This window comes from Juglans regia, chromosome 5, assembly GCF_001411555.2.
Source record: "Juglans regia cultivar Chandler chromosome 5, Walnut 2.0, whole genome shotgun sequence".
Taxonomy (NCBI): Eukaryota; Viridiplantae; Streptophyta; class Magnoliopsida; order Fagales; family Juglandaceae; genus Juglans; species Juglans regia.
The window spans coordinates 2277327-2291226 of NC_049905.1; the positions used below are offsets into that span (position 1 = coordinate 2277327).

The following is a 13900-nucleotide window of genomic DNA, read 5'->3' on the forward strand; positions in this document are numbered from 1 at the left end:
CAAAGCAGAGAGAAATTATGTAAGTTTAATTTTCTTAAATTCCATTGTCTAATTATATTTTTGTTACTTATACTAATTTTATTGTTATTGTTTTTGTTTGACAAGATGATATCTTTTAAGGAAATTGCTATGGATCCATCTGATGCATCATCTGTCAACGATGTTCAGATCTTTTCCCAAGTTCTTAGATCACGTTCTGGATATTTGAGGGGTTTAAGACATTGCGTGAAGCTATCTTCAACATTATCATCATATTCTCGAGCCAGATTGAATGTTGACAAGAATAAGAAATTGGAGGAAGCAACACTTAAGATAGAACGATTGAGATCCAAAGAAAAAGAGTTGCTGACCAGATTAGATCAAGCAGAGGATCTTAAGGCAAGATTAGAAGAGAACATGCATAAGAGACTGGGGACGGAGGTACAAAAAGCTGTGCTTGGACAGTTGCTGTCAATTATGTCCCAAAACTTTATATCACCACCACAATCTTAAAATTTATTTTTTCTTTAATTGTTTTTCTATTACGATGTTTCAAAATATTTGAACAATTGTGATGTTTGAATTACAATTTTTGTAATATTAGTATTCTATTTTTAATTAAATTATGTATTATATGATTACTACCGTTCGAACATCAATTACCTTTAATCTCCAAACTTTTTTAGGGAGAAATTGGAGTTTTTTGAGACAAAATTTAAGACATAAAAAATTAACCAAATCTCCAAATCTCTTGTAGTGCAAGAAAGAAAAGAGGGATTGGATGCAAATCAATAGAAAAAATGATATTTACAGTGGAAGGTATACAAATTTCACACTATTTAAAAAAAAAAAAAAAGATAAATTTAAGACGCATATAAAAAATTAATTTATAACAAAATACTCTATTGTTAAAAATATATAAATAATTTATATACTTTAAAATTACAAATATCTATTTTTAATTATTATTTGCATCTTATGTGTAACCAAAGTCCATAAAGCAGGCATCAGGGGAGGGGACATTTCTGTCACTTTGCATTATATAACATGAGAAAAATTTGGGACTCGGGTATGCGGGGCGCTTTCATGGAGGGAAGTGGGAATAACTGTCATTAACCGTCACTCCATAACAAAGATAAGGAGATTACATGAAGAGTCAAGAGTTGGAGATCGAAAACCAAATCCCCAATGAAGCTTTTCAGTTTTCAGAGAAAAAAGTGGATGTTGTAGGGATAGACTTGGGAATTTGAGAGTGAGAGCAGAGAGAAATGGAGGGTTACGGAGATGAGGGTATAAGAAAAGGGCCATGGAAGGCAGAGGAGGATGAAGTGCTGCTAAACCATGTGAAAAGGTATGGCCCCGGAGACTGGAGCTCCATTCGATCCAATGGTCTACTACAGAGGATGGGAAAGTCATGCCGCCTTCGTTGGGTCAATAAACTTAGACCCAACTTCTGGGGCGTCCCTCAGTAGCTGCAAATTTTCACTAGAGGAAGAGAGGGTGGTGAAAGAGTTGCAGGCACATTTTGGGAACAAATGGGCTAAAATTGCAACGTATCTGCCAGGAAGAACTGATAATGACGTGAAGAACTTTTGGAGTAGCAGGCAAAAAGGCTAGCAAGGATTCTGCAGACTTCAGCAACACCCCCCAAATCACAGAAGAACGAAAGGGAGCTTCAGTCATACCACGGTTGTTGTCAAGGGTCTGATATTATAAGTTCAAAAAATCTACGCAACTTCCTACTATTCACACATCCTTCATACACCACACTTTTTTTAATTTTTTTTTTCTTTTATCAAATATTTATTATATGAATAATGAATAAAAAATTGAATTAATTAGTTTAAAAAGAATAAACTCAAAAAAAAATTAAAAAAAATTTTAAAAAAATATGGTGTGTGGAGGATGAGAGGTTGTGTAGCATTTCTAAAAAAAAAAAAAAAACCCCCAACCCAATGAATCCAAAACCCACCTCAACTCATCTCATCATTATAATTTTTTTAAATTTTCACATAAAATATAATAAACAATTCAATTTTTTCAAATTTCAAAACAATTTTCCCAAATTCATACTCAAAATATAATAAATAATTCAACTTTTATTCTACTATTCACAAACAATCTTAACCTATCTCAACTCATCTCTAAATCTAAATTACTCCTAAATGTTATGAATGAAAATTAATATTTTTAATTTTAAGGTGTTCAAATTTTGTATATTTAAAAAAAAAAATCATAAATTTGATATTTATAAAAAAATATTTTTTTAATAATAAATTTTACTCTATTTTAAATAGAATATGCTGACTTACACATTTTAAAATTATATTTAACCTTACTTGTCAACGAATAGTATAAAAAATGATTTGTTTAAGTGATTATTCGAACTCGAGAACTTCAAAAGAGAGATAAATAAAAAAAATAGCTCTTTGTACTATTGATTACTCATTTAATTATACTCAAAGTATTTTTATTGATAGTAATAAATTTCATAAGATTTATTTTATTTCTCTATTTCTCTTTTATTAACGCCATAAATTTAGATCAAAATTTGAAAAGAGCTTGATCAGACAGGTACTGAACCTCTTTTCTTAAATAAGAAAAATGTGTATTGACTTTTCTTTATGGTCTTTGGATCAAGCACAAATATGTACAATTTTTTTTTATAACTTTTTTTATAATTTTATTTTAAAATGAGAATATTTATATAAAATGATATTATTTTTATAAGTTACTTTATAAAAATGTCCATCATTTAAAATATAATTGTACAAAAAATTATAAAAGATGTTGTATATCTATTATTTTCCTTAAAAATATAGCTCATGTGTTCATGTCATGTGCACGAAAATGACAAGGTGGATGGATAACACCGCATGGCATTATCAGGATAACGATCATTAAATTATAATATGTATTATTTACGATTTTTTTTTTGAAACAAATATGTATTATTTACCATTTTCCTTTCAATTATTTGGTCCAGATGTGATGAGGTATATACAATTTGTTCTTTTTTTCAATTATTTTTAGAACTCTATTTTATATTAAATTTAAATCCAAGTAAAAAAATCAGAGAATTTAACGAAGTGGCACTACCACATAAATTTTTAAAGCAATTGCAAATATATGATTCATTATTCTTTAAAATCAAGCACTGGATGAAGCTGCTTGCAGCTGAAATCTCCAAGGTAAAAAAATTGAATGATCGTGATTTAAAATTACTGCATAGCTTGGACATTCCAGCTGTGGAACCGAGGCTTCCAAATTATTTGTTGTTCGCTGGTTGAGGCAGCCCTCGGTAGTAGTTTGGGAAACCCATGAGCTTCAGGTGCAGGAAGAGTTTTACGTGATTCTTACAAAAATATTGTTCTGATTTTTTCGAAACACCTTGGTGAATGAACTAATACTAGTGCAGAGTTGCAGGTTATGCTTTTTGGGTTACGATATTGCCGAGACATGGGTTTTCAAAGAATAAATGTGGAATCAAACTCACAAAGTGTGTGTGAAGTGGATGCATTGGCAGCGATGTAATGTGTGGTATCTAGAAGATTTTTGGGATGAAATAATGGATTTTGTTCATAGTGGGGATGTTATTGTGCAGCAGAGTTTTAGAGAAGGAAATGCTCCAACGGATTATTTGGCGAAATTGGGAGCAAATGGAGTTTCGTGTGAGTGAAATTCTTTTAGTCAGGCTCCAAGGTTTTTTAGAGTTTTGATCCACACAGATAAATTAGTGTTGCTTTATTTACTGTCTTGCTAATTTTTGTTATTTTTTGAAACGTTAGTTTTATTTATGGATTATAATTTTGGTCATAAGGTTTATTTTTGGTTTTAGTGGAAAATTGTCACTTGAAATAATGTAATCAAGGTATTCCTCCACCAAAAGTGAGGGCATTTGCAATAAAACCTTCGGGCAATTTATATTAAAAAAAAAAAAAAAAGATGGCAACTCTTTTGGAAATCCAAGACCTGTTGGGGGAGGGAGAATTCTTCAAAATCATGAAGGAAAGCTACTGTTTGCTTTCTCAAAATTCTTTGGTTCTTGCTCTAATAATGAAGTTGAGCTTCGATGAGTTGTAGAGGGAATAAAATTCTACCATCAGTTGGGATATTTTTTCATTGAGATAGAATGTGATTCTTTAATTGTGGTTTCTTAGTTTGTGAATAAAGTTTGTACAGTGTGGTATTTTTTATTTCTCTATCAAGCATCTTATTATTCAAGGGAATAAAGTGGTTGATGAATTGACTAGAGCTGGTGTGTTAGGGGGAGGATTCTTTGATTTTAGATGTTGTGAGATAAGAGGTTTGTACATGTTAGACAAAGGGGTACGGCGTATATAAGGTGTCGATCATAGTTCGCTATAAGTGAAGTTTAATAAAATTATGGAGGTAATTACCTCATTGATTAAAAAAAAATGATTCATTATTCTTTGTCTGGGAGCTGTTAAATTATAAACCTTACCTGGAAATTAAGCAAAGGTCAATAAAACAACATAACGAGGTATGCATTTATCAAACATTAATGCCATGTTTAGACACTTTGAATATCTTAAAATTTTGTAAAAATTATATTGATTTTGTATTTAAATAATGATTAGGTAATGATTATATGAAAATTTTAAAAATTTAAATTTGAAAATGTTTTTGTGTTTAAATGATGTTTAAGAAACTAGAAATTTTAAGAATTTTAAGACATCTGGTATTTTTCAGAGTGTCCAAAACAGGTATGCATGCAAGTAAATGAATCAAATACCCCTGTTTACATAACCACTGACCAGCCCTATATATATGCGTCTGAGGGAAGAACGAAGGATACACAATCAGCATTGAGCAAGGGATTAAAAGATAGCTAGCGTACGTTAACGTTGGTCGAGTAGAGTGATCCGACTTTTTCAAGTACGTACTTTCAAGCATTTCTTGCAACCAAAATTTGTAGGTACGTACCTTTTATTCTTCCATTTTTTGAGTACTCTGTTATGCAAAGTTGAAATTTTCGGATTAGTAGCTATTTGAACCTTTAATTGCTAACAAAAAGACCAAAACGGCAAAACCTTTGGACCCATAAGTTAGCATGTACTAAATTAATTTCCATGTTGATCACTTTTTTTTTTTTCTTTTAAGAGTTAAAACTCAGATCCGATTATTCGTTTTAAAACAAATGATCCCTAATAATATATATATCATATTTGAAGGTATAAGATATTGTCAAAACTCATGAATCTGTACTCATGATGTTGTTATCTTCTTTCTTGTCACTAGGAAAAAGAACTTGATCAGGAAGGTAAAAGATGGGCAGCCCTGCACCTGCAGTCAATGCTTTCAGTAAACAAGAAGAAGTTGAATATAAAGAGCTGATCATTGACTTTACACCGGAACTGGAGCCTCCTTGGCCTGAGTGCTGTATATACAGGGTTCCCAAGAGACTTCGCGAGGTCCAACCAATGGCCTACACCCCTCGGCTGGTTTCTATAGGTCCTTTTCATCACCGCAGGGAAGAGTTGAAGGATATGGAGAGACAAAAATTCATATATTTGAGGGATTTCTGTAATCGTACTGGGAAGAGCATCGAGGATCTTGCACGCATCATCCGGCCCCTAGAAATGAAAATCCGCTGCTACTATTCAGAGACCTTTCTACACATGAGCAGTGAAGGGTTTGCAAACATGATTGTACTAGATGCTATCTTTATCCTTGAGCTCTTCTGGAGGAAATCTCAAAAATCAATGGCTCAAAAAGATTATATGTTATGTCGACCGTGCATGGAACGCGGCATACAACATGACCTGCTTCTACTTGAGAATCAGATTCCTTTCTTTGTTCTTGAGGAGTTATGCTTTAATGTTGAGCTGAATGTAGGCCACCAAAATGGGGAACCCAATACCAAAAAACCGACTCTTCTTGAGCTCTCTTGTGGGTTTTTTGGTGATCTCTATTATGATTTTAAACCAAAGTCCAAAAAATGTTTTAATGATTCGGTGAGATATTTTCGCCCTCCACAAAACCCAAGCCCAAATTCATCAGATCCCAAGAACGATAAAGTAAATCATATCAGAGATTTGGTGAACCGTTTTTCACTGGACCGAAGCTCACCAAATTTCATTGAAGTAAAGCATTTCACAGATTTGGTGAGATATTTTTTCTGTCCACCAACAAAAGAGGGGCAAAATTCCAAGAAGTGGGGTCATGTAAAGCAGTGTTTCCCAGATTGGGTGGGATGTTGTTGCCATCCAAAACCAAGCTCACCAGAGCGCGAACCCGAACCCAAGCATTGCACAGATTTGGTGAAAAGAACTAAATCCCTATATACTGCAACAAAGCTTGACGAGGCAGGGTTGAAAATCACTAGGCCAGATTCAGAAAGACATTTACTTCAAATACAATTTCGGGAGAAGAATTGCGAATGCTTAATCAAACGCTGCCCGGTGCTCAATCTCTCATGGCTCTTGTCATGCTTACCATGCCTGAAACGCACTTGCTTGGTGCATATGCAACGTTTCTTGGAAGTCCCACCCCTTCGGGTAGACGACAAAACTGAAGGTCTTTTCCGAAACCTGATGGCCTTGGAGCAGTGCCATTATCCATTGAAAACTTACATTTGCGATTACATTGTGCTGTTGGATGATCTTATCACAACTAAAGCAGATGTAAGGTTGCTTGTTGAAAAGAAGATCATTGTTAACGAGTTAGGTTCCAGCGCTGCAGTGACGAAACTGTTTAACAACCTCGGCCTGGAGATTGAATTAGAAACTGGAAAGTACTATTACGAAGAGCTCTGTAAAGAGCTTAATGATTACTCCGATAGCATTTGGAATCGTCTGGTGGGAACCTTGACTAGTGTGTATTTCAAAAACTTTTTTAAAGGCACTGCTACTGTTCTTGGAATTATTGTACTGGGTTTGACTTTGTGGAATTTCGAGAGGCTATTTAGTAAGGTCTAGGTTTAAAGCATATGTGGTAGTGTTTGTTGGAGTCCTGGGTAATTTATATGCAGTACTAATGTATCGCATCCAGCTAAATAATTCGTAGGATTTTCTAAACATTTTTATTTTGGAAGTTTATGACTTTGTTTTAGCATCGATCGATCAGTGGAGAGAGTCTGTCTGCCTGTATTGTTAGACAATGAGAAGCTCTGCCATTTCAACGTAACTTTTCATTGATGATAATAGGTGTATTTATACACGATGTGAGAATAATAAAAAAAAAAATTCTGTTACAGGAACTTGAGAGAATATTTAACTAATTTTTCTACTGTTGTATTCTAGAATCATTGGTGTCTACTGTTTGTACATTGAGAGGACTCTGCTGTTGCTTGCTTTCGGTTTGTGCAGTACCACTCATGCCCTCTTTGTGTTTGTGAAAATGCTTGATAGGATCACTGATTTTAATACGCCCTTTCGAGTCCAGTGGGGTATCAACCACAGTGAGACTCGATCGAAAATTGATGAACTTATCTGAAACAAGTGGCTTTGTAAGAACATATGCTTTTTGGTCATTTAAGCTGCAAAACTGAACTTGAAGAGTTTGTGCAGCAACCCGGTATCTGATGAAGTGAAAATCTATATCCATGTGTTTGGTCTTTGAGTGATAAACTGGGTTGGTTGACAAAAAAGTGGCACCAATATTGTCACACCATAGAATTGGAGCTTTAGCAAGAGATACACCCAATTCTCGAAGAACAGTTTGAAGCCAAATTACTTCTGCAGCTAAAGTTGCCAGTGACTTATACTCAGCCTCTGTTAAAGAGCGAGCGACAGTCTTTTGCTTTTTAAAGCTCCAAGAGATGAGGTGATGACCAAGGTATATACAAAATCCTCTGTTGATCTGCGATCATCTGGACAGCCCCCCAATCCGCATCTGAGTATGCTTGAAGGGTGAAATGAGACTGTTTCTTGAAGAGAAGACCATGGTTTATTGTGGCTTTTAGATACCTGAGAACTCTTTTGATAGCAACCCAGTGAGAGGATTTTGGAGCATGCATGAATTGACATATTTTGTTGACAGCAAATACAATGTCAAGTCTAGTGAGAGATAAATATTGTAAGCCACTTACAATGCTACTGTATAATGTTGGATCATCAAAGTCTGGGGAGTCAAACTTTGAGAGCTTCAAAGATGCTGCCATGGGGGAAGAAATGGGCTTGGCATGAACCATTTTACTGCGTACAAGCAATGAATGGATATATTTTCGTTGAGTGACTAATACACCTGCAGATGTGTAGTCAACTTCTAGGCCAAGAAAGTAGGATAATTTTCCCAAGTCTTCTACTGGAAACGCACGACTTAGCTCTTCTAGCAAAATATTAATAGCTGGAGGCTTGGAGGAGGTGATGACTATATCATCAACATAGACCAGTAGGTATATGTGAAGATCACCATGATTTAAAATAAAGAGTGAGGGATCTGCCCTTGATGCAAGAAAACCATACCCAAGAAGCCAAGAACTGAGTTGAGCAAACCATGCTCTTGGTGCTTGCTTGAGACCGTATATAGCTTTGTGTAGCTTGCATACGGGGCGGGAGCGGCCCCCGCATACGCCGGGGTCGGGGCATTTTGTTATCCGCCCCCCGCCCCCGGAGTGCGGGGGCGGGGGACCCCGTCCCGGATAACGGGGTGCGGGTGGAGGGGGTCCTCCGTCCACCCCCCGCATTCTACTGGGCCAAAGGCCCAAAAACCACTGAAATGGGCCCAAAATGGCCTAGAAACAGCTTCTGGTCCATTTTGGGCCTATAAAAATAGAATTTTTTTTTTTCAAAAAAAAAAGGAGTTTAAAAAAGAAAAAAGCTACATGAATAAAAATAATATATACATACACAATTTTATATAATTAAGACTCTAATGAAGTATTACTATAGACTACAAGTCTACTACCTAATAAACTAATAAATAATAATAATAACTAAGCTATTACAAAAATAAAATAAAATGTCTAAACAATTACAAAATTACAAAGAAAAAAGTGTCCAAGGGACATTGTATCAACATTATAAAATTACAAAGCAAATATATAATATAGACATCTTATTCAAATTTCAATATTCTAAGAAATTAATAATCTAAAAAAAGAGGCGAGCTGTTTGGGTCTTTGACTGTGATATTTGGGGCGACCGGATGGGTAGTCTTTGACTCTTTTGAGGCTTGAGCACATATTCATATTGCAGTGGAGGTAGATATCGTCTGAGTCGTCTCATATGTTGCTACAACAATTAATACTAAAATTAATACTGATGAAATTGAAATGAATATAAATAAATCAAAATAATAAAATAAAAACAATAATTATCAGATGTTCCAGATCCAGACTGATCACCACCCTTTTCGTCGGTCTCTTTAAAATCTAAAACATCCGGAACATAAATATCATTTTCCATCATCCAACTCTGTGTGCATATCAATGCCTCCACAGTTGTAGGAGACAATGAACTACAGAAAGGATCTAATATGCGCCCTCCGGTACTAAAGGCAGACTCCGAGGCAACGGTGCTAATAGGGATGATCAACATACAACGAGCAATCTCAGAAAAAAATGAGATATTTCTTTGATGCTGCCTTCCACCATCCTAATATGTCAAAATCATCATCATCTTGAATAAGATCCATTGATAAATAATTGTCTAACTCTGAAACTACCTCTATAAATTGATGGACTAGTGTGAGATTATGTGCGAGGGTCTTAGTTCTTGCCAATCTACGCTTCTTTGTTGTCTCGGTGTCTGGAGGAGGTGTTGGGGTAGGTGTAGGTATAGTAGATGCAGTACTACTCTTAATTACATTAAACTTATCATAAAATCTATAAAGGGTATCTCGGGCCATCTCACCAATAAGATCAGTCTATGCCTGATCATACGCAAGTCCCAAACCATATAACATGCCTGAAGTTTTTAGATGGAGATCAAGAAAAATAGCCACATATAACAAAATATTTAGTCTAGTCAAATCTCTCCAATACTTGTCATATTTGACCCTCATAGTCAATGTCATCCCCCTCATCCTTAGATTGGAACCCCTACACATGTCGTCTAATTCTTCTTTCACCCTACATATTTATTAACAAAATTCATGAGATGTAGGGTGCAAAGAAGCAGATAACTTCAACGTGATATCGTAAAAAAGTTCGAGAAAATCAACAAATGTAGCAACTATCTCCCAATCATCATCATTAGGCATTCCTAAACCCCCGTGCTCATCAAAGTATTTGATATATTGAATGTCTTCATCACCCAATAATTGAAGGGCTGCCTTATATTTTTGGGCCGCCTCTAACATCAAGAAGGTTGAGTTCCATCTCGTAGGAACATCAGTACAAAGACTCTTCTTTGATGTTATGCCCACAATCTTCGAAGCAATCTTGAATTTCTCCAATCTAGAAGGAGAAGACCTCACAAATTTCTCAGCTAGTCTAACTCGTGCAACCGAGTTATCAACATCTTTTAACCCCTCTGTCACAATTAGATTCAAGATATGTACAGAACATCTAACATGCAAATATTCACCACCTAAGAATGTCTTATTTGCCTCTCTAAAATAAGTTTTCAGATACCCCAAGGCGACATCATTAGATGAGGCATTGTTAACCGAAACTGTCAAAACCCGTGTCAACCCTCACTCCTTTATTGAGGCATCTAAGGCCTTCCCAATCGTCTCAGCCTTGTGATCAATTATTTGACAAAACTTAATAATCTTTTTATGAAGAATCCAATCAGAATCAATGAAATGGACAGTCAAAGACATATAATTAAAATTTTGGATAGAAGTCCAAGTATCAGTAGTGAGGCAAACTACCAAACCCGCCAATTGGCCCCTCAAAACATCTTTATCATTCCAGTACATCTTTTTAATATCTTTTGCCACAGTGTGGCGAGAAGGAAGTGTAAATCTAGGTTCCAATTCTTGGACAAATTCTTGGAACACTTTCTCATCCACAAACTAAAAAGGTAGCTCGTCTATGATAACTATACGAGCTAACTTCCTTCTACACTCATCAACATTATACTTTGTAAACCCCTTTAACATTGGACCCCCACTACTCCCATCCGCCATTTTTTTCAGTCCAATTTCTAGTCTAGATTGACTCTTCTCCAGTAAGGATCTTAATATTGAACTCTTCTTGCACTGTTCCTTTAAATGGACCTTTAACTGAGATGTACCATGTTTCCTATAGTGACATCCATAAATTTTTTCACAATAATTACATTTAGCTTGGGGGTTATTGGGGTCACCACCCTCTAGTTTGGTAAAATGAGGCCAAATTAAGGAAACTATTTTCTTGCTTTGTGTGGGCTTGGGGGAGGGGCAAGGTGTACTCTCACTCCCAAGGGTTGGAGTAGGGTTAGGTTCTGGGGCAATGGTACTGGTAGGGGTAGGAGAGCTATCAGGGAAATCCCTTTGAGAAGACATTCTTGATTCCACAACATAATTAAAAATTATAAAATCAATCAACACACAACATAAGAAAATCATAATAATACACCATATGAAAAAATAAGGCAAAGTGCAAAGCCAACACAATTTAGGGGTTTCGGATTGAACCCGCAAATCAATTTAGGGGTTCAATCCGAAACCCCTAACTCAATTGAAACCCCTAACTCAACATTTATTAATATGACATTAAATGATAGGCTTATAAGTGAAACATTATAAATAATTTCCAATCATTTAATACAACAGATGGGATGATGAGAGGATGATATTAAAATGGATGATGAGTAGTATTACTTTATTATTAAATAAATAAATCCACTTATCATCCATTCATCCTCACACACTACACCTATTTTAATTTTTTTTTTCATTTTTCTTATAACAAGTATGAGAACAACTCAATTAGTTTAAAAATAATAAAAGTAAAAAAACACATGCACAAATATATATATATATATATATAAAGTGTATGGTATGAAATGATGAGTAGCATCATTTTTATTAAATACCGTGTGTTATAGGTTGGGAACCCAGGAACACATGGTGTGCCCTAATTAAATTCCGTATGTCAAAGATTGTGTTATGACATTTAAAAAATGTTTACATAACCATGTGTCAATTTAGGGTTTTGGATTGAACCCCTAAATCAGTTTAGGGTTTCAATCCGAAACCCTAAAATTTAGGGGTTTCAATTGAAACCCCTAAATTTCAAGAATGAGTTTCGGAATTCGGATTATACAAAAACAAAAACAAAAACAAACAAACACACGAATCAAACACATGCACAAATTTCTCCACAGCACACAAATTCACAATTATTACCATCCTCCATCTCCATCTCCATCTCCAATTCAACCCAACTTTCCTCCAATTTCCAATCCAAAACTAAAAAACAAAAAATCTAGGGTTTCGGATTTTTTACCTTTGGGTGGCGGCGAATTCGAAGTGAAAAATAACTTTAAGTCGTACGAGTAAACGACGGACCGACGGTGGAGTGACTGGAAAGTGGAAATCTCGTACTTGTGCTGCTTGTGGAGTCATGCGAGATGGAGAGAGAGAATAGTTCGAATGAGAGAGACTGAGAGAGCGCGAAAGACTCAGAGAGATCGAGAGAGGAGAGTTCGAGAAGGGCTGAAGGAGAAAGACGCGAGGAGGGGGGGACCTTAACTAAAAGTGAAATGGCACTGTTTTGTCATGGACAAAACGGCGTTGTTTCACTTTATTTATGAGTTTTTATATATATATATATATAATTTTAATTATATATATTAAGCGGGGTGGGGGAAAAACGGAGCGGGGCTTTGCCCCCTCCGTCCCCCGCCTCCACAACTATCCTAGGGTGCGGGCGGGGGCCCCCGCCCGCCGATTGTGCGGGCTGAAACCCCCTCCCCGCATGAGCGGGGGTGGGGCTAACAGGGCGGGTCAGCGGGGTGCAGGGCCTCGCTGCCCACCCCTAAGAATGATCTTCCACCACAAGAAGGATTAAAGTTTTGACCCCTGCCTCTACCTTGACGTCCACCCCAAGGAAAACCACGACGTTGATCACATCCACCAGATGCACTAAAATTTGCAGAGGGCTCAATGTGAGAGATAACATTCCGAGTTAAATGGGACATGCGAGATTCATGAATAAGTAGGAGTTGGTACAACTCTTGAGAAGTAAGAGGATCTGCCCTCGTAGTAATAGATGTTATAAACGCCTCATATGAAGAGCCGAGACCATTAAGCAAGTAAGTGACTCTGTCTTTTTCATGAAGGGGAGTTCCCGTAGCAGCTAGAGAATCAACAAGAAAACGTACCTTCCCAAAGTATGAAGAAATTGTTTCATCTCCTTTGGAGAGATTGGTAAGCTTAAACCTAACTTGAAACTCCTTTGCTTGAGAGTGAGAGGCAAACATTGAAGCCAGGGAAGTCCAGAGCTCTTGTGCTGTTGTGGAGGAAAGAACCTGTCCAAGGATGGAATCGGACAGTGAGGAGAACAGGACACTCAACACCGACTAATCCGTTCGACACCATGTAGTGAAGGCTGGATTTGGTTTGGGTGTGGGGTCAGTGGAGCTAATTAAGAGCTTGGATGGTTGGGCTTAAGTCCCATCGACATAGCCGAAGAGTTCTTGACCTCTTAAATAGGCTGATATCTGAACCTTCCATAGAAGGTAGTTGTCTGTATTGAGTTTGGTGGTGACAATATGAGAGAAGGCAGAAAGATTTGAAGAAGAAGTATTCGGAGAAGATGAGGTAGCCATGGAACAAGGTGACGTTAGTCCTTGCTGGCTCTTGATACCATGTTAGACAATGAGAAGCTCTGCCATTTCAACGTAACTTTTCATTGATGATAATAGGTGTATTTATACACGATGTGAGAATAATAAAAAGAATATTTCTGTTACAGGAACTTGAGAGAATATTTAACTAATTTCTCTACTGTTGTATTCTAGAATCCTTGGTGTCTACTGTTTGTACATTGAGAGGACTCTGCTATTGCTTGCTTTCGGTTTGT

General features: G+C 36.3%; 1 protein-coding gene across 1 annotated transcript; it reads left to right on the plus strand.

Moving 5' to 3' along the window:
• Window positions 1-4788: 4788 nt before the first annotated feature.
• LOC118343643 lies at window positions 4789-7030 on the plus strand. Its single transcript, XM_018964240.2, has 2 exons — window positions 4789-4918; window positions 5242-7030. The coding sequence occupies exon 2, from the start codon at window positions 5271-5273 to the stop codon at window positions 6918-6920; it is 1650 nt and encodes a 549-aa protein (XP_018819785.1). The 5' UTR covers window positions 4789-4918; window positions 5242-5270; the 3' UTR covers window positions 6921-7030.
• The last annotated feature ends 6870 nt before the right edge of the window (window positions 7031-13900 follow it).

Bases quoted from the DNA above. Each gene is read 5' to 3' on its own strand.
- LOC118343643 (XM_018964240.2), top strand. From the start codon at position 5,271: ATGGGCAGCCCTGCACCTGCAGTCAATGCTTTCAGTAAACAAGAAGAA.